General features: G+C 48.3%; 1 protein-coding gene across 4 annotated transcripts; it reads right to left on the bottom strand.

Annotated features, from left to right (window-relative positions):
• Nucleotides 1-676: 676 nt before the first annotated feature.
• Nucleotides 677-17,175, bottom strand: LOC105474260 (calcium binding and coiled-coil domain 1). Of its 4 annotated transcripts, XM_011728752.2 has the most exons (17): nucleotides 17,038-17,157; nucleotides 15,873-15,963; nucleotides 14,720-14,899; nucleotides 14,278-14,380; nucleotides 13,625-13,815; nucleotides 12,067-12,225; nucleotides 11,511-11,659; nucleotides 9,455-9,545; nucleotides 6,054-6,209; nucleotides 5,583-5,837; nucleotides 4,987-5,112; nucleotides 4,108-4,203; nucleotides 3,647-3,755; nucleotides 3,218-3,417; nucleotides 2,620-2,726; nucleotides 2,295-2,366; nucleotides 677-1,643 (listed from the first exon to the last, which is right to left on the bottom strand). In XM_011728752.2, exons 3-17 carry the CDS (start codon nucleotides 14,873-14,875, stop codon nucleotides 1,466-1,468), a joined length of 2,148 nt encoding a protein of 715 aa, XP_011727054.2. In that variant the 5' UTR covers nucleotides 14,876-14,899; nucleotides 15,873-15,963; nucleotides 17,038-17,157; the 3' UTR covers nucleotides 677-1,465. The 4 variants fall into 4 exon arrangements, with proteins under 4 accessions (XP_011727054.2, XP_011727053.2, XP_011727056.2 ...); XM_011728751.2 differs by lacking the exon at nucleotides 15,873-15,963 and having other exon boundaries at nucleotides 17,038-17,175; XM_011728754.2 differs by lacking the exon at nucleotides 15,873-15,963 and having other exon boundaries at nucleotides 14,720-14,896; nucleotides 17,038-17,175.
• Nucleotides 17,176-20,621: the final 3,446 nt, after the last annotated feature.

Here is a 20,621-nt window from a genome sequence, read left to right as displayed (position 1 = left end):
GCAGGGCATTGCTGAGAGCCGTGGTGAATGTGCAGGTCCTTAACAAATGCTTTACGATGCTGTGTATGTGTCTGTCTAGCCTGTGAAGCTGGTTAAGTGGATGAATGTGTTTTTGTGACTGTTGAGTCAGAGTGTGCACACAGGTATGAGGGGATGGCAACAGAGAAAGCAACAGAAACAGAAACAGGAGGAATATAAAATCGCCTTTAGAGGTATAAGGCTTAGGGCATTTTTTACTAAGTACTCAAAGGTGTATACTCTTGACAGGAATAAAGCCTGTCCTTTGGCATAAGGTACAGTGATGGCTGCTATGAAAGGTGAAGGTCTGGGCAGTGGAAAACTTGTCCCACTTTTCCACAGCACCCACCCACCCTGGGGCTAAACCCTAAGCAGAACTGACATGGACCCATCAGTTTGCTCCCTCCCCAACTGCCGTATTATCCAAGCCAGACTCCCACTTGAGACAACCCACTGGTGGCCGGCATGACAGGAGAGTAACTGCCCAGCATCCCCTGCCATGAGTAGGGATGCGTCCCCTCTTTCCCTCTTCCCTCCACCAGGGTCCAAGAGCCGGAGGTTTGGGCTCTGTGCTCCAGTCACACCTCATGGTAAGAACACATTTTGTGACAACAGTCATACATATCATATAAATATATTTGTTCAAACTACAAAGGGATGGATATCAGGGGGAAGCTTTTATTGCTATGGGGGGACCTGGAGAGGGAGAGGGGGCTGGGAAATGGGGATACCTGGGACCACTTGTTCCCCCCATCCCTCACAGAAGGCACAAATACATTATTTCTTTCCATGTGAGGAGATGCGAGGACAGGATACAGAATACAGGAATCCTCAAAAATACAAAAAACCCTCCAAACTGAATACCTACGGTTATGGAAAAGGCCAGGGTGGGGCGCAGAAGGCAATGGGGGAACAGAAAGAGGAACCAACGAAGCTGAGAACCAAAAGGGACCTGAGAAGCCGTGATGTCCATGCTGCTGCCTCTATGCAGGCCCCAGAGAAAACTCAGGTAAACAAACAGAAACCCCAAATTAGAGAGGGTAGGGTGCCCCAGGAATTGGCTTTGGGGCATCAGACAAGGGAGTGTGAGTGTGAGTATGTGTGTGCAGTGGCTGTGTGAGTATCAGAAGCAACCAGGGCTAGGAGTGGACGATTCTATTCCCACAGGGGAAGGCCTCCTCCATCCCGGTTCCTCCAAAACCACTTTCAGGGGGTAAATTCAGCCACTGCTTCCGAACAGGACCCCTCCCTGGGACAAAAGAGCCAGGTAGGAGAGGATGAACTGAGAAATCTTGGGATGAAAATAGGGCACACAGAAGTGGTTCTTAGGGAACAGAATATCATGGAGCCCAGTGTGATAGAAAATGGGCATGAGGCCTAAGTGTATGCATGTGTGTGAGTGTGTGTGTGCATGAGTGTGTATTTGTGCATGTACGAGGGAGTAAGATCACTCAAAGGTGAAGGGGTCCTGGGTGCTGAAAAAGAAGTGTCCATCCATGTGGTCCTCCAGGGCATCCTTGTCACTCTCAGCAGGAAAGCGCTCCTTACAGATAGGACACTCCTTCCATGTGGGGGTGGCAGGGCCCCCAGTGCTGGTTTCTGACAGGGGACCCACTGTAAAGCCACTAAGAGAGACAGAGGGGAAAGGGAGAGGGTCGGCGTGCTCTGTTCCCTTCTTGACTTGCAGACTTCAGGGAGCAGGACCCATGTGCCTGGGTTCCCAGGTTATCCTGTGCCAAATGCAGCATCCTGGCCTCTCCCACAGGGTCTTTCTCCCCACAACCCTGGAAGCCTTATTTTTCCAGTTCCCCATGTCCTCTCTTCTTTAGTCTCTGCTGGTCTCTGCAGTGCAGAGCCCATCCCCCAACCTCCTGCTCTCCTCCCTCCATCTCCGTCTGCTGCCTAATGAGGCTGAAAATGAGTCTGACATCGTCCTTCATCTTCCTGCTCCAGCCGGGAAGGATGACAGCATCACCCCCTCCCTGCCCTGAGCCCATCTCACATCCAGGCAAAACTGGGACTAGATGATCAAATCTCTCTTCCCTGTGCCTGCCCCTTGACCCTGGGAATAAAAGGGAAGGCAGAAGGGGACAATCTGATACCGAAACCCCTACCCCTGTAGGTTCCCTTCCCTAAGGGTCACCCAGGGAAGTGAGGGAAGAGGGAAAGCATTTCAGGTGTAGCCAGATGGATGCTGGATCCCAGTCTTCTCTCTGCTCCCATCCCTGGGGGCCGTGGTCACCTCCCTTCCTCCCCGGAGGATCCTAGGTACCTACCTGGTGGTTGGGGAAGGGGTAGAGGCAGGAGAGAGGGGAAGCAGGGCAATTTGGGCTCTGCAGAAGATGGTGCTAGAACAACATAGAAGCCAGTTAAAGGCAGGACCTCTGAGTGCATTGATAAGATAGGGGGAGGGATTACTTGAAGGCATCTGGGATTTGGAGCAGTGAGTCATTTTTGTTGTTAACCATACCTGTATCTCCTTTTCTTGGCTGAGGCCAAGAAGGGAAGGGGTTGGCAGCAGGGCCTGGTGACTGTCCACACGGATGCCCTTTCCCTCTGACCTCCTACCACCTCCCTCCTGGCCTTGCTGGTTGAACTCACCTGGCCATGTCATAGAAGGCACTGCCCAGTTCAGGAAGCAGCAAGTTGGCCTCCTCACCCCCACTCTGCACAGCTGCCATCAGGACTGACTTCTCATCTTCAGCCTCCTGGATGCCGAAGAGATAGGGTTGGGCTTTGGAGTGGTGTCCCAAGATGGGGGAGCAGCACATTGGGGCAGTATGGGAAGAGCAGCCAAGGCTAGGATAGTGACCTGAGGGGCTTAGGAAGGGTGCAGCAGGAGAGGCGTTTCGAGGGGCTGGTGGGTAATAAAAGAATGAGTGCGGAGGAGAAGCAGTGAGGCTATTGGGCTGGTCTGGGTTTTGGGATGATATCTGTTGGTGTGGCCTTGAAGAGAGGCTGGGCCTGCCTCTTCTCTCCTGGGAAAAAGAGCCCTGTATGGCTAAGGTTCTTGCTCTAACTAACTGGGGGTGCGTGCCTGTGGTCCCAGCTACTCTTGAGAGACTGAGGTGGGAGGATTGCTTCAGCCCAGGAGGCAGAGGCTGCAGTGAGCCAAGATCATGCTGCACTCCAGGCTGGGACACTTGGGTTTGGCCCTACCCCTCCTTACTGCTTCTGTACAGGCTCCTCCACTGCTCACCGAGTCAGAGCTACTGTCCTCAGCTGGCCCAGAGAGGTGAGGAGAAATGGGAGCCGGCTGGCTGATGACAACGAGGGGAGAAGCCTCTCGGGGCCCAGCAGGAGAGGAGCCTGGGTCTCTATGCTCACAAAGGCCATAGGGCGGGAGCCTCATGTCTTCTGGAGACTCATCCTCCGAGTCTGTCAGAGCTGCCGGGCAGCCTGTAGGAGATGAAGCAGGCAGAGAAGAAGGATGTGTTGTGAGAAGGTTGGACCAGCTGTCTCCTCTGGATGAGGGGTATCATTAGACTAAACAGGGACCAGGGTCTGGGAAAGAAAAGGCAAAACACATAGAAGGCAGAGGCAGCTCCCAGCAAGGTTACATGGAGCCTTCCTCAACAGCGGAGGGTAGAGAGGGGAAGAGGTGTTGTAAGACTGGGGTTATACAGACTCAGTCCCGCAGTGGCCTCCTCATCCTCTGTGGCAGCATCCTCATTCCACTTCTCATCTGCCACCTTCTCCAGGCGGGCCTCCAGTTTTCTCATGTACTCTAGCAATTCCTGGAATTGGGAAGGAAAAAGGCAGGTGCTAGAGAACGTGAAGGTACCAACCTTGCTAGCCTGCAGAGCCATTCTCTGCACCCAAGAACTCTTAGCTCCTCAGGATTAGATGCCTTCAGCAAAGATTGCGGCGACTTCAGGCAGACACTCCCCGCAGCACCCCTGCCTCACCACTTACATCCCTCCCTTCTCCCAGAGATCATCCCCTGTCCTGCCAAGTCCGCTAATAAGAGAAGCCAGGGTATGGGCCCTCTTGGAGAGAACAGTTTCTAAGCCAAGAGATGACGGGAATTTACAAAGTTTCTAGCCCTCAATTCCTCACCTGTGGCATCCACAGGGCCTGGGTGCTCACCTGCTTCTCCTCTTGTAACTGCTCCTTTTCCTTCTGGAGCACACGCAGGGCTGACCGCAGCTCTGTCAGCTCCCGCTTACTTTCTGACAACTGTACCTGAGGGAAGAGGGCCCGATGGAATCTGGAGCCTAGAATGTACCCCCAAGAACCTGGGCTCTGGGACCAGGACCAACAATCTAGAATCAGGTCTCCCCATGTCTCTGCTTCCTTCCTGCTCTGACGCACACGGGGATTCCCAACACTCTTCTTCCATGAGTCCTGTGTCTTGGGCCCCAGAGACTCAGTTTTCTAAGTCTTAGTCTCTGCCTCTCGAGTGGGTCCTGGATGACTGCCTGTAGACTGGGGTGCAGAGGCCTTGGTCATACCAAGGAGCCACTCTATAATTCTCCTAAGTCACCTCTACTGGGCCCAGATGTGTGCCCTGAGAGCAGAAAAAAATGCATATATATATATTTTTTTTGAGACGGAGTCTCGCTCTGTCACCCAGGCTGGACTGCAGTGGCCGAATCTCAGCTCACTGCAAGCTCCGCCTCCCGGGTTTACGCCATTCTCCTGCCTCAGCCTCCCGAGTAGCTGGGACTACAGGCGCCCGCCACCTCGCCCGGCTAGTTTTTTGTATGTTTTAGTAGAGACGGGGTTTCACCATGTTAGCCAGGATGGTCTTGATCTCCTGACCTTGTGATCCGCCCGTCTCGGCCTCCCAAAGTGCTGGGGTTACAGGCTTCAGCCACCACGCCCGGCAAAAAATGCGCAAGTGAAATGCCACCCAACATGTAAGTGGACACCTAGTACTTTTGAGCCCATACCCAAGACAGAGAGAAGGGGTATGGACGCCTCAGGAGGCCACAGGACAGGACCCTTGGTGGCTGGGTGCCTTACCAGGCTAGAATCCTTTTCCCGGGCCAGCTCAGTCTTGAACACCTGGTTTTGGGTCCTCTCCTCCTGAACTGCCTTCTCCAGTCGAAGTATCTCTGCACTCAGCTTCAGGATCTTGTCCTTCTCTGCCTGGGAGATAGCCAAGAAGGAAAATGGGAGGGTAAGAGGGGAAGAAAAAGGAACGCCACTGTCATTAGCACTATCCCTTACTGTGTCCTTTCCTTTATTTAAAGCATCATTTTTAGAGCACTTTCCCCCTTTTGCCTTCATTTCCTATACCCTCTGAATGAAGGACAGGACATGAAGGCAGGTGCTGCTGGATCAGGAATGGGCATTGTGGCAGGGTCTGGGGCCTAGGACAGAAAATGTTTGTGTTCCAAGGAAGGTACTCTGGTGATCAGGATTGGGATACCCCGGTTAGGGATGGGTCATGCCTAGAAAGTAAAGTGTACCTCCCTCAAAGCCCCTCTCCACCCCTGAGTCCTCTAAGGTTCTCAACCCCTCTTCTCTCCTCCCAAAGGGTCTGACCACATGTAGGAGTCTCCACAGAGGTGGGGGCAGTGGCCATCAGATTGCCAGGTGCCCCCCCATCCCTCTACCTCCACACTCTGCAGCAGCCCTGCCCGCTCCTTGCTCCATTGGCATTTTTCTTCCTTCAAGTGCAAACCGAGCTCAGCCAGCCTGCCGTTAACTTCAGCCACTTCCAGGCGGCTGCGGTGTAGTTCGGCTATGGTGCGGTCCCTGGCTGTTGCTGCGCTGGCCAACTCCTCCCCAAGAAGGGTGGCTTTCTGCTGGCTTGAGGCTGCAAGCTCCTGGGCCCCTCGAAGCTGCTCCTTCAGGGGCTCCAGCTCAGCCTCAGGAGAAAGGAGGAGATGGAGATCAGAGTTCCCAGTGAACCGTTTGTCAGCCGGGGAGGTAACCACGCTCCCTCCACTCCACTGCATTAGGACTCGGGGTTGTGTTGTTTCGTCTTTAGCCATGTCTTTCCCCTTCTCTTTAGACACTTAGGCTTTTCTATAACTTGCCCTTGGAACTTTCCCTGTTTCCTGTTGCCAAGGGGCCTCACTCACCACCCGCTGCTGGGCCTGGCCTAGGGTGTCCTTCATCTGGGCCACCTTGTCTTTCAGTCTCTGGGCCTGAGCACTCTGCTCCTCTTGCCAGCTCTTGGCCTCCTGCAGGTCCAAATTTAAGCGACGGTTCTCCTGTTGTGCCACTTGGAGCTCAGCCTGATGGAAGCGGAAAGCAGGTAAGGAAAGGGGTATGTGTGTTGGGGTGGCTCGGGAGGTGAACCATTGTGATGAGAGTGGTCAAGGTTCCACTTCTCAGATTTAACACACACTCAAGCCTTCAACTATTGCCAGCCCTTCTTGGGTTCTCAGCTCAAAGGACTCAATCCTGCATATCCAGTCTCCAGCTCCCAAATTGAGGTATCCAGCATTATAGCCTCGGGTCTTCCATGTAGGCATTCCATGTACCATTTCTGCTACTCCATTCTTTCTCTTAAATCAAAACTCAGTCTTCATGCCCTACAGGCCCCTCAAACTCAACGGTCTACCTCCTACCCCATCCCAGTCTTTCCTACTCTTATTTCCGTCCATGGTAACAACTAGCTCCCACATTACTCAGGATGGAGTAACCTGGTGTCCTTTGTGCCATGCTTGGCTCTGTCCTCTCCCTAGCAGCCCACAGAAAAGCCTATTGCTTCTCCATCCTGGTCACAGCCATTTCCCCTCCTCTGTTACCACCACAACCACGTTATCTGACTCTGGTTATTCCTTGCTTGGACTACTGAATAACTTTATAACTAGCTCATTCTCCACAAGGCAATCAGATTATTCTTTTTTAGGTACAGTTCTGATTTTTTAAGTACAGTTATGTTCTTTTTTAGAGATAGGATCTGACTCTGTCGCCAAGACTGAAGTAGCATGGTCACAGCTCACTGCAGCCTCCAACTCCTGGGCTCAAGCAATTGTCTCAACTCAGCCTCCCAAGTAGCTGGGATTATAGGTGTGTGCCACCATGCCTGCCTAGTTTTTGTGATTTTTTTTTTTTTTTTTAGACGAGACAGGGTCTCACTATGTTGCCCAGGCTTGTCTTGAACTCCTGACTCGAGGGATCCGCCTGCCTTCGCCTCCAAAAATGTTGGGATTACAGGTGTGGGCCACTACACCTGGCCATAAGTACAGTTCATGTCACCCCTGCTTGAAAAATCATCAAAGCCTTTCACTGCTTGTGGAATAAAAATGAAGCTCAAGATCCTCCACAGTCTAACCGAGGCCTTATCTCAAACACTTCACCCACACATTCAACTGCCCTGAGTGTTCTGTCCTTTAAGCCTTTGCTCACGTCTTTCTCTGTTCCTAGAATATCCTCACTCTCATCTCTGTCTACTCAAATTCTACCTATTCTCACTGCTGAGCAAAGGGTTTTTAACGATCTTCCACACCAAACCCAGGGTACTGAAGAAGGGATTTAGGAGTTCTGCAGATATTTGATTTGAACGTCCTCTAAATTATTAACAATTATGTTAAAAAAAACAACACAAGGCCGGGCGCAGTGGCTCACGCCTGTAATCTCAGTGTGATTTGGGAGGCCAAGGCAGGCAGATCACCTGAGGTCAGAAGTTTGAGACCAGCCTGGCCAACATGGTGAAACCCCATCTCTACTAAAAATACAAAAAATTAGCCAGGCGTGGTGGCAGATGCCTGTAATCCCACTACTCAGGGGGCTGAGACAGAAGAATCGCTTGAACCTGGAAGGCAGAGGTTGCAGTGAGCCGAGATCGTGCCACTGCACTCCAGCCTTGGCAACAAGATGAAACTCTGTCTCAAAACAAAGAAACAAACAAACACGCATAAAATCACAAGTTAACACACTGGAGATCACCAATTGGCATGTGTTTCCAGGTTAATTCATTTTTGTGCAAAGCTCAGAATAGTTTCTATTGTATTTTCTATTGAATTGAAGAGTAAACTGAGTTGCAAGGTGGACAGTTTAAAAATTGTTATCATTTGCACCTACTTGTGACTCAAGGTGTTCTCAATACTGCACAACCAAAATAAAATACAGAAATATATTAGTTGCTGAGGCTGACAGAACAGTCATCCATAGCCTCTCATTTCAAAGTTTGGTATGCCTCAAAATTACCTAATTGCTTTCATTACCTTTTAAGTAAATGTTATACATTCAGATTTATGAAAATAAATTCATAGTAATAAAATATTGTTTTTGTTTATTCAGTGAGAGTCCACCCAAGATGAAAAACTTTATTGGTGGGAGGAGAGGAAAGGGTTCTGCTAAAAAGGTTTGAAAGTACTAGGCTACTACATGCCCTACACCCCATCCCTTTTTTTTTTTCTGAGACAGAATCTTGCTCTGTCACCCAGGCTGGAGTGCAGGGGTGCGATCACAGCTCACTGCAGGCTTGACCTCCCGGGCTCAAGCAATCCTTCCACTTCAGCTTCCTGAGTAGCTGGGACTACAGGTGCATGCCACCATGCCTGGCTAATTTTTAAAATTTTTTGTAGAGATAGGGTCTCACTATGTTGCCCAGGCTGGTTTTGAACTTCTGGGCTTGAACAATCTTCCCACCTCAGCCTCCCAAAGTGTTATGATCACAGGTGTGAGCCACCATGCCCAGCCATGGCCCTCCCCTGCTTTTTTTTTTTGAGACAGAGTCTCACTCTGTCACCCAGGCTGGAGTGCCATAGTGTGATCTAGGCTCACTGCAACTTCTGCCTCCCGGGTTCAAGTGATTCTCCTGCCTCAGCCTCCTGAGTAGCTGGGATTACAGGCACCTGACACACCTGGCTAATTTTTGTATTTTTAGTAGAGATGGGGTTTCACCATGTTGGCCAGGCTGGTCTTGAACTCCTGACCTCAGGTGATCCGCCTGCCTTGGCCTTCCAAAGTGCTGGAATTACAGGCGTGAGCCACTGTGCCTGGCCTCCACACCCCTTTTAAAAAGACTTTTCTTATGTCTCTAACAAGATGTGCACTCATACACCTCCCCGGAGCTCTACAATACTTTATTAGATTTCTCTTGAGGCCAGGTGCAGTGGCTCACACCTGTAATCCCAGCAATTTGGGAGGCTGAGGTGGGCGGAACACTTGAGGTCAAGAGTTCGAGACCAGTCTGCCTAACATGGTGAAACTCTGTCTCTACTAAAAATACAAAAGTTAGCTGGGCATGGTGGCATGCGCCAGTAATCCCAGCTGCTCAGGTAACTGAGACATGAGAGTTGCTTGAACCCAGGAGGCAGAGGTTGCACTGAGCTGAGATTGTACTCTTATATTCCACTTTTCCACTCTGACTAATCCTGATTTGGGTATATGTCTTATATTCCCTAGTGGAGTGCACACAATGTCAATGTCTTCTTTACATTTGTATTCCCTTTGGTGTCTGGCTCTCGAAAGGGAATCAAACACTGACTGGACAATGGAGAAAGCAAATCATCTCTGAGCCTCTTACCTCACTTTGCTCCTTGTCTGCTTGTACTTCTTTCAGTTGCCCAAGAAGCTTCTCCTGTTCCCGAGTCAGGGCCTTCACTGTGTCTCTAAGCCTGTGATTGGTGGGATGACATGTCAGACAATCTGCTCCACCCAGAGAAGGAATGGACTCAGGCCTCTGTCTTGTGCTCTGCTGCTGCTGCTCTAGGCCCAGAGCTCCATTTCACTCTGGGATGCATAAATCCCTAAGCCAGCTCCAGTTCTAAGCCCCAGGAAACCAAGATTCCAGGTTCTAGAGAAGAATTTAGAAACAAATAGTTTTTCTTATCTTTTTATGTAATATTTTAAGGAATGTTTTGCTGATGGCTCCCATTGTTTTCACTCAATCAAGAGACTAGAATCTAGTCTTTTTGAGATGAGGGCAGTCATTATTGATTGTAAACTTTTGATCTAGACCAGAAGTTGGCAGACTTTTTCTGTAAAGGGCCTGATAGTAAAGATTTTATGCTTTGCAGCCCATGTGGTCTCTGTGGCATCTACTCAACTCTGCCATTGTAGTGCAGGACCGTCCATTGACAATATGTAAATGAATGAGCATGATGTTTCAATAAAACTTGAACACAGATTTGAAGTTCATACAACTTTCACATGTTACAAAATATTCTTCTTTTAATTAGTTCTTAACCATTAAAAGATGTAAAAACCATTCTTACCTGTGCGTTATACAACAGGTGGCAGGCTAGATTTGGCTTGTGGGCCATAGTTGTTGACCCCTGGTCTAGACAGCCTCTAATCTTTTCCGGATGCTCAATCTGACCACTGCTTTCCTAACCTGTGACTTAGAATGCTGACATCTAATATTTCCCTAGGGTGAGACTAACATATCCTGAAGAAGCCTCTCAGATGAACTCACTTATTACTTTGGGCCTTGGATAGAATGCCTCTTTCTTTTAAACAGTTTTTTTTTTTTTTTTTTTTTTGGAGACGGAGTCTCGCTCTGTCGCCCAGGCTGGAGTGCAGTGGCTGGATCTCAGCTCACTGCAAGCTCCGCCTCCCGGGATTACGCCATTCTCCTGCCTCAGCCTCCCGAGTAGCTGGGACTACAGGCGCCCGCCACCTCGCCTGGCTAGTTTTTTTTTTTTTTTTTTTTTGTATTTTTTAGTAGAGGCGGGGTTTCACCGTGTTAGCCAGGATGGTCTCGATCTCCTGACCTCGTGATCCACCCATCTCAGCCTCCCAAAGTGCTGGGATTACAGGCTTGAGCCACCGCGCCCGGCCTTAAACAGTTTTTTAAAATATCCCATCTACCAGTACTAAATGGAATATAATTATGTCATTTAATGAAATAAGGAACTAGAGTATTTAAACCGGTGAAAATTTGAAGGGAGACATGGGAGGTGGTGGTCAATATTTATGCTACTTGGTAGAGGAAACAACTTTCTGGAAGCAGAAAGAAATTTATTTTATGTGGCTCCAGAGGTCTCGGGACCCCCTGCTAAGTTATAGGAGAGTAGAGTTTGGCTCAATACAAGAGATACAAAAATGACAGCTGTCAAATGTTAAAGAGGCTGCCTCCTGAGGGTGACCTCTTACATACCCTCATACATATCTTACATTCCCAATGCTAAGAGTCTATGATTTGTATCTTTTTTTCCAGAGGAGAGATTCCATAACATTCCTGGATCACCAGTTCTAATGTTTCTTAATAGTGAGAACACAGTCCAATCTTATCTTTCCTGCTGCCAAATCTGAAATCCATCCTCTCTTATCTTGCACTGACTTTCATCCATTCTCTTCTTCCAAATCCTCCACTCCTAGCTCTTGCTCAGCTTTTGCTGCACGATAAGTGGTAACTATGATTATTTCCAAAGCAAAGGAATACAGAATAGCGTGCGGAAAGATGGTAGAGAGCTCGGCAGAAAAGGGTATCCCCAGTAATTGGACTAGCATGAGTGAGGGTAGGAGGGAAAGAGAAAGCATGTGAGGCAGACAGCAGGTCTGCCCGCCTGAGAGAGGGGGCTGGAGCGTGGGGGTCATGGAAAGGAGAGGAAGTGACGGGGTCAGTGGACTCCCCTCACCTGTCGAGCTCCACTTCCTTCGTCAGCACTTTCTCACTGATGGTCTGAATGTCATCCTCCAGCTCCAGGATGCGTGCCACATGGTCTCCCTGTTGCCGGCTCAGGATGTCCCTCTCTTCTGTGATCTCCCCATGGGACCGGGAAATCCCCTGAAATTAAGTTTCCCCCAGAAGAAAAGGGAGGTTGGGATTCATCTCTCAAGTAGTGGAACAAAGGCTTAGGAAGAGCACACCAGGGTCTGACTGCTCCCACCTGGCTATCACATTGCCTTCCTTGAAAAAGAAACTGCTGGAACATTCCTTTACCTATCAACGTGGCCACCTCCACCTTACCTCAGCATTCCTATGTTCAAAGAACTGAGTCTCATTACAAGTTTGGAACACGTCTCTTGTCATATCAAGTTTAATCCCAACCATTACCCCTTAAACCTATTTTCTTGATGTCAGAACCATCATAAAAGCCCACTAACATCTCTCCTTCACTCTCTTCAGTGGGTTTAGATTTTGCACGCTGGATGAGCAGCCAGACCCTACCCCCTACCTGGCCCAGCTCCCACCTTATACTGTTCCATCAGCTCCGCGTGTTCCTGCCTGGCAGTTGCCAGAGCCCTCTCGAGCTCCTGCACTCGGCTCCTCAGCTCTGTCACCTGTCCCTCCAGCTGCAGCTTCAGCTGCATCAGGTCATTCCGTTCTTGCTGGCTCTCATCGAGCTGGTTCTACAGGCGGCAGAAGGAGAAGGGGAGTGTGCTGGTGGAGTACCCCTTCTAAGGTTCCATCCTTACCACACTCCAGGTGCATTCTGGGGTTGGGAAGTTATATAGCTTTGGGCTATAAAGAGGTGAGGAAGGGGATGCTAGGTGTGCTACCGAATCCTGTCCACCACCCAGTCAGATGCACCAGCTCACGGCACTCTGAATTGCCCATCCCTGTTACCTTTCCCCACCCTAGGCCTGGCCCTTTCCTCACCCAGCAATTGCAGGAATCCCTTGTGTGGCATGTCAATGAACACAAACACAAGGGATGGCTCCCTTAATTTTACCCTATCTGCTCTGGAGTTGGACAGACTTGGGTTCAAATCTTCAATGCAATTTTTACTAGCTATGTGATTTTTTTAAAGACAGGGTCTCACTATGTTGCCCAGGCTGGAGTGCAGTGGCTAGCCATAGGTGCAACCACAGCATACAGTACCTCAAACTCCTGGCCTCAAGCAATCCTTCCACCACAGTGTCTCCCCAGTAGCTGGGACTATAGGCACATGCCACTACACCCAGCTGGCTATGTGATTTTGAACAAGTTTCTTAACTTCTCTAAGTTAAGAAACATGTCCTCATCTGTAACATGATCCCTTAGTCTGAATTGTTGTAGGGTTCAAATGAGAATCATAATGGTGAAAACACAATAGAGAGTAGGAGCTCATCACACATCTTTCACTTATGTGAGATATAAACATCTTCCTAGGTGACAGAGCAAGGCTGTCTCAAAAAAAAAAAAAAAGAAAAGAAAAACAAACAAACAAACAAACAAACCCCAAACAGTATCATTTCAACGTGTAGTCAAAATAAAAATTATTGAAGTCTTTTACATTCTCTTTAAAAAATACTAAGTCTTCAAAATCTGGAGTATATTTTACTCTTATAGTACATCTCAGATTGGATTAATTGCATCTGAAGTGCTCAAGAGCCATATATAGTTAAGAGCCTTTAGTATCGGACAGTACAGATCTGGGGCCTTGCCTATCTGCTCTCACTCCCCACTCGTCCTGGAAGCAGGTCTTGTGCTCCCTTTTCTCTGAATGTTCCCTCGAGTAGCCTCCCTCCACCCTTTAGATCTTCCTCTAGGGCATAAGGCAGTATGTAGCGCATAGAGAAGGAAGGCTGCAAAAGTTCTTATGAAATCCTGAGTTACACTGGCCTGTGGGTGGTCTCCTTTCCTGCCTTACATGTTCATGTATGTCTATGTTAGACTGAGATTTTCCTGAAGGCAGGACCTTGTCTAACTTTCAGTGAGGTCTTTAGTTGAGGCCACAGATGAGGGGAGGGTAAGGTGGGAAGGGCCCTCTTGCAATGCTGTCTCCCACTCCCTTGCCTGAGAATAACTCTGTTGCTCTTTTCTCACCTGTAACACAGTTGCCTTGGGGACAACCAGCAGGATGTCAGAGCCCCCATCAGCCTCCTCCAGGGTCACCAGTTCATCCATGGGCCTTGGCTCTCGGAACTGGAAAGGGGGGCTCTGCCCACACACCCGGCCCTGGCGGTTCACATATCGGAACTGGTAGAGCTGAGCTCCTGGTTTGGGCAGGTAGCTGGCTGTGAGAAGAAGAATGGACCCAGGACCCCAAATGATCCACTGTCCTTGGCTCCAGCCCCTTGCTCAGTATTCCATATACTGTTTCTTCTCTTCTCCACCTCCCACAGGCCATTTCTTTTCCTAGGGTACTCTTCTCTCTCCTTTCTGCCTATCCCTCTCCTTCCTTTCTCACCACATAATGCTACCTTTCCATCTTCCTTACTCCCTGGTTTTTCCTTCTTTGGGTAGGACATGGGACTAGACGTCCTCTGATGTTCCTTCTGTTTCTAAGTCACTGATTCTGCAATAATCCCATGATTTTCTATCTGCTGAGCCCTGTTGGATATATTCTCATTATATTTATTTTCATTTATTTTTCCTTGTCCTTTGTGCCTAACTTTTAATGTTTCTGAGCCCACTACCTTCTTTCAAACTTCTACTCCCTTGGCTCCTCTCTCCCAATTTTCCGTCTTCCCTTGTACCTTGGAACTGGACACTGGTGTGAATGGGGGAACCATCAGTTGTACTTTCAGGCACGGAAGACCACACAAATGTGTGGTAATCTCGAACACAGGCAGCTTCTACCTGTGAAAGCCCAAGGTTGGAGAAAGGTATGGTCATGGAAATACCTTCTATGGATGGAAGAAAGGGCAGAGGGGTTGAATGAGAGGGGCAGGATGGAGCTACAGTGGCAACAATGACAAGAGAAAGGGAAAGTGGAGGGACACTAATGTGTCAGTAAAGAATAAGGTTAAGATGGAGAAAAGATGAGCTTTGATTACACAGGTGGCCTCTGTCATCTGTGACATGTTTCTTTCTTCTTCTCTATCAACCTGAGGTTGAGAATCCAAGAGCCCAATCATTCCCCTTATTCCAACCAACCCACAGCCCATAAACCTAAGCCAAAAGGGGTTCCAGAGATACCTTGAAGATGCCAATCCAGTCACTGGCACTGGGCATGGTGCCTGGGGGAAGGGTGTAGTGACATTCCACCTTGGTATTGGGGATGTAGGTCCGGGCTACATTCAGAAAGTTGACTCCACCACGGGATGGTGCTCGGCTTAGTGGTGATTCTTCCATCCTGGCCTTGAGATATCTGTCCTCCTATGAAAGAAAGGGTTGATATCCTAAAGTCTCTCCAGTCCACCTCCTTCCCCACACAGCTCCAGCAACACACACTCACAGCCCCTGCCACTACACCTGGAGATAAGCCATACCTGGTTTCCAGTCCTTGAGGGTTATGAACATTTTTGAGGTATCACTCTTAGTCTCTAGGATGTAGGTCTGGCCTTCCAAGTCAGTCCCCATCCTGTCTCACACTATACCCTCTCTGGCTTATAGACCCTTCTGAGGGTCCAGACTTCTCTAATTTTGCTCCCAAAAGGACACTGAGGGGAGACAGAGCGTGGGACACTGAGACTTGGTCGACAGCCTCCATTTCTCCATCCCATCTCCCACACATCCTGGCTCTTGAATTCAAAATCCAGCTGAGGTGTGGGGCCCTCTCATTGAGAGGTGTCCTTACCTACTCCTAAGCTTATTGACCCAGCTGTATCCAGGAATGAGTTATGACATCAGAAAGCAGCAACTAATCTCTGAAAGGAATGGTTGAGTTTTCAGAGCTAGAATACGGCTTGGGGTCGGGGGGAACTGACAGCCCAAATCCTTAGGCTCCTGAGCTCTCTTTTCATCTCTCTGAGCTGTCTACCCCCATGAATTCCAGGGAAGCAGAAAGCTTCTGCTGGCATCCAAGAGACAAAGGGAAGGGGAGGATATAAGGAAAGACAGGTTCTGTCCCTCGACTTATTATTCCAGGAAGTCAAGAATTCTGGAGGCGGCAACTTCAAGGGTGGAGTGAGGCGCTTAGCAGGAACGTGGTGGGGGTGGTGAGATGGAATGTGGGGGCCTGGAGCCAGGAAAGCCCCACCCCGGGGCAGGGAACAGACTAGAAAGTGGGAAGTAAGGGCCCCCAAGAAGTGGAAATGTATATTTAACGTTGAGGAAAGGGGAGATGAGTTAAAAAAGAACCCAACATTCTTCTCTCCAGACTGTGCCTGCAGCAGGACTAGAAACCTACTAGTTTCACTTTAGTATTTCTCTCCTCATTTTCTCTCTGCTCCCCTCAGCCTCGATCCTTCCATCTGTTTGTATTGGTATCTGGAGACACACTATAGGATGGGGTTGAGAGGAAGGGGTGTTCCAAGTTAGCTGGGGAGAGTTAATTGGAAAATATGAGGGTGGGGTGAGGACAGATAACAATAATAATGATCAAGAGAACTCCTCAGTCCAGGGCTGTGAGATGGCCCTCTTACTCATCACTCCTTTCCAGCCCACTAATCTGCTTCCTGTGTCACTCACAGCCGACATGTCCAACCAGCCATTGCCACTAGTCATACGCACGCCCCCAAACATCACAAACCCACACCAGGCTGAAGTCTAGGGGACAGAAGCTTTAAAAGAAAACAGAAACTCAGTGGATAAAGGTGAGCCAGCAACACAAAAAGGAGCAACTTCTGCCCCCAAAATAGGTAGAACAAAAGGTTTTTTTTTTTTTTTTTTTAATGTTCATCTCTCTGAAAAATTCCTGGTTGAAACTAGTCCATGTTTTCTCCAAATGTAATTCTTCCAGCTTTCTAAGGGTGGGGGTAAGTTGTCCCCAAAGATCTATACCTGGAGAATACTAAAATACACTCCAAAAAGAAAATCCGTAACAGCTGTAAATGTTCTTCATGTCCGAAAGAAAGTTCTGGGCACCTAAGATGTAGGTGTGTAGCCTGATTCAGATGTTCACATGGCGGGCGGAGAGCGGGTGTCCCGCCCCCTCCTCTGTTGGCTCTAGAGTTCCTTGACATTCTACTACTTGGAAGGTCCCCCTTCCTCCAGGGATTCAGCGTCGTAAAGGCCTTTGGATTTGCGTAGGGGAGAGAGGGAAGACGTGTGGGGGACACGTCTTGCCTGGGAGAGAATAAGCAGATTTCAGCTCCCCTAAAGGGATCAGCTTTATAGAGACGTACTGAGAAGAAGAAGAGGACGACGAGGGGGCGCCCCCTCTAATCAGGGTCCCCTTGAAACTAAGAACTCCCCAAACAGCGGGGGTGGCTTCTCCAGTAAGGAAAGTGTTAAAACCCAAACGCTCCTGCATCCCCCTTCGACAGTTCCCTTACGTTATCCTTCCCCAAACTGGAAAGTGGGGAAACTCTGCCCTCCCATAAAATCGCCCCCAATTAGGCCAAGTTTCTTACCCAACAGATGGATCAGCTGTTCCCCTCACCTTTCACCAACAACAAAAACAGCACTCCGACTTCTCGAGGGGAGGGAGAAGAGTGGGCGCGAGGACTTCTGGGTTTTGTGGTTCTTCCGCGCCCTTTCGCCGCCGCGCGCTCGGATCTAGGACTACATATCCTAGAAGGCTGCGCGCAAGGAGGGCGGGGAAGAGGGCGTCCGTGGCGGCGGCCTCACCGCGGCGTCCTGGGAGGCGTAGTTCTCACTCCTATGACAGAGAACGAGGGTGTGGCCATCAAAGGACTTCACGGCCCATGATCCCTTAGGAGGGGGCCGGCTGCATGAGGGGTGGCTGCTGGTTTGTAACGTGCGTTGTTGGGGGCTGGGGAGGATTTACGGCTCTAACGCCTTCTGTATAACGCTTTAACGGTGGGCAGAGCGGTTTCTGTTGCGTCCCCCTCATGTACTTTTCACACCCCCCTGTGAGATAGGCGTTAGCGTTATGCACACTTTATAGATGAAGAAACTCAAGTACTGTTAAGGAGCCAGTGTGAAGTGTCAAAGCTATGAAATGTAGAACTGCACTAGCCTTGGCTGACTCCACGTCATATGTTCTTGCCACTACACCACAGCTACCCACCATTTTGGGGATGGGAAACTGATAGCTGGGGTATAGCAGTTTCTTCTTTACTTCAACCTCAGGGACAGACCTTGTAAGAATGTTGTGTTCTGCACAGTTGACCATTTTCTTCCAACTTAAGGATTTCAGTGCTAAGGGGCCTGACAATACGCATCTGGACTGGGCTCCCCTAGAGTGGCTTCTGGGTCTAGGAAGAGGATAAAATTGCCTGAGGTGGTGGTAGGAGCAGTGGAATGAGAAGAATGAAATTGAAAAGGGAGCTTGGCATAATTCAGGACCTGTCGCAATTCACAAGCCACTTATAGGGGCCTGTTTGCCCAAGCCTTTTAAGTGGCTTAAATTAATTAGGATAACAATATATGTTGACGTTCCGGTTTTTATTTAGGAGAGGTGAAAGATTGACACATCTCCCACACCCCAAGTCACGTTACAGACTTGAGCATCCTACCCCCGTCTCGCCATTCTCCATCCCTCTAGTCGGAGGCATTCAGAATTACCTCTTTCTCTGGCTCTGCATTAAAGGATTACAGTCTTAAGGATTGATTTCCTCTTCCTAGGTGCCTGCTTTAATTCTCTACTGCACTAAGTTATGGAGCTTCTGCCTTTTCTAAGTTTTTTGGTAGTGTTTTGCTTTTACGACTGAATGCGGTGTCTGCCCTGAGTGTCTTTCATCTGAAGATCTCCAGGCACTTAACAATTAGTTACTGAGCTGCACAAACATTAAGGTGATGTGTCTGTGTCATTAGTCAGGATTTATGAGTTAGGGAACCAGTTTCTGGATGAGGAGGTAGCTCAAGGTCTGGAGTGGGTTAAGAGTGAGGTCTGTTCAAGGACCCAAGTCTCAAGTGTTCTAGGCTCTTGTCTTCCACCCAAAATAAGGGTCTGTAAGAAAACAGTCTCGGAGCTAAAAATGAGTGCTTATGATCTGTTCAAACTATGCTAAGAATTTTCCTATTTAATACAACAGGCTTATGTAATATGCCTTGTTTTTATCCCCATTTTACACATGATGAGATTGAGGCACAATTAATGACTTGCCTGGAGTCATCCAGCTAGTAAGTGGCAGAATCAGGATTTAAGCACAAGCAGTCACCATACTCCCAGTCCAGAAACTCTGGCATGTGATACTAACTCCCATTGTTCTAAGGAACAGTGCTGGTTCATTAACAGGAGACACATGTTCACTGAGCATTTATATGCTCAGTGCAAGGCACAAGGTAATGTGAAACAGATTAATTCAGATATGTGTGTCAGGTACTATGCTAGGTATTCAGTTAATTTTATTGAAATAATGAATAGAAAATATTCATTATTTTAAAATAATGAATGTAATTCATTATTTTAATTATAGTCATTACTTTCAAATATTCAAATATTTGAAGAATAGATTAAATTTGGATAGTTTGGCAAGATGGGGACTGGGGAGGGTAAGCTTCTTCTAGGCCAAAGCAAAGATTTGGAGGTGGGAATGGATAATGAGCCTAGAGTCACACAATAGCACATCAATTTCAACCTTTAGTTATTTATTTAGGCAAACTCAGATTATTGGTAATGTCTGCCTGAAATGTTGTATTGAGGATTCTGAGGAAAGAGTGCTGGGTAGCAATGTCTGCCATGTACTCCAGATGGAAAATGGCAGTTGTAGTGGATGGACTAATTGTTTGAAATTATTTCCTCTCTCATTCCTGCCCACTGCTATGTGACTTGCAGTATCTCCTGTAGAAGGAATAGATGTCTCATGTCATTGACTTTGGGCTTTGTCATGTTTCATGATTTGGCTGACGGGATGTGAACAGATGTGACTCATGCCATGTTTGAACACATGAGTTTCCACTTTCTTGTTCTTCTCTGCCACTAGAATGGGAATAATCCACAGGAGAGTTGCTCCTTCTGCCTGGGTCCGGGAATGAGAAGACCTGTGGAGCTGAGCTGCTGCTTGCCCACAACCTGCATATACATAAATCAGAAGCCAACATTGGTTGTTTTAAGTCCCTTAGATTTTGGGGTTGGTTGTGATTGCAGTAAAGCCGAATAAAAGCTACAGTTGGAGGCCAGGAATGGTGGCTCGCTCCTGTAATCCTAGCACATGAGGAGGCCAAGGCGGGCGGATCACTTGAGGTCAGGAGTTCAAGACCAGTCTGGCCAACTGGTGAACCCCCGTCTCTACTAAAAATACAAAAATTAGCCAGGTGTGGTGGCATGTGGCTATAATCCCAGCTACTTGGGAGGCTGAGGCACGCTTGAACCCAGGAGGCAGAGGTTGCAGTGAGCCGGGATGGTGCCACTGCACTCCCAACCTGGGGAACAGAGTGACACTCTGTCTCAAACAACAAAACAAAACAAAAACCAACAACAACAACAACAACAACAAAAGAAGCTACAGTTGGATAATTGGATAATGGAAGATAAAATTGGAAAGACAGACTTAAGCCAGAGTATAGAGAGTTTTGAATGTCAGGTGAGCCAGAGCCTGCTATGTGTTTATCAGAACCTATTTCTTTCTTTTTATTGGATACACAGCTGGACCACATTTTTAAGCTTCTCCTTTAATTAATGTGTTCCATTTTCAAGTCTGGCCCATAAAGCCCTCCAAAAAAGATCCTTCATTTTTTTTTTCCTGTCTAGCTTGATGAAGATGACCTTAGGCACAGCGACCCTGAAGGCCACATGTTAAAGATAGTGGAGCCACAGGATGGAAGGAAGCTGGTTCCCTGAATCATCACTTGGCAGAGAGCTGACCACTAATCAGGATCATGTGTTTTAGATTTCACTTGACCAATAAATCAATTTCTATTTTGTTATACTGCTAAAATGTGGGGTTTATTTTTATAGTAGCTACTGTTTTCCTAATCAATACATCATGTGCAGAGGTTTGGGCTTCACTCCCATCAGGAATGTGAAGTTAGTCACTGAAGATTTTTTGAAAAAGGGGAATAATACTGTGAAGACAGGTGGAAGTTACAG

This window comes from Macaca nemestrina, chromosome 10, assembly GCF_043159975.1.
Source record: "Macaca nemestrina isolate mMacNem1 chromosome 10, mMacNem.hap1, whole genome shotgun sequence".
In the NCBI taxonomy this organism is placed as follows: domain Eukaryota; kingdom Metazoa; phylum Chordata; class Mammalia; order Primates; family Cercopithecidae; genus Macaca; species Macaca nemestrina.
Note: the sequence above shows the minus strand (reverse complement) of the source record. Positions and strands in the feature narration are given on the sequence as shown.

What these genes read in the sequence shown, in the direction of transcription:
- LOC105474260 (XM_011728751.2), bottom strand. Translation starts at nt 14,875, where the DNA reads ATGGAAGAATCACCACTAAGCCGAGCACCATCCCGTGGTGGAGTCAAC. An exon ending in CCAAGGCAACTGTGTTACAG is followed by an intron (nt 12,226 to 13,624) that starts GTGAGAAAAGAG and finishes TGCCGCCTGTAG; the next exon opens with AACCAGCTCGATGAGAGCCA. An exon ending in AAGGAAGTGGAGCTCGACAG is followed by an intron (nt 9,546 to 11,510) that starts GTGAGGGGAGTC and finishes CACCAATCACAG; the next exon opens with GCTTAGAGACACAGTGAAGG.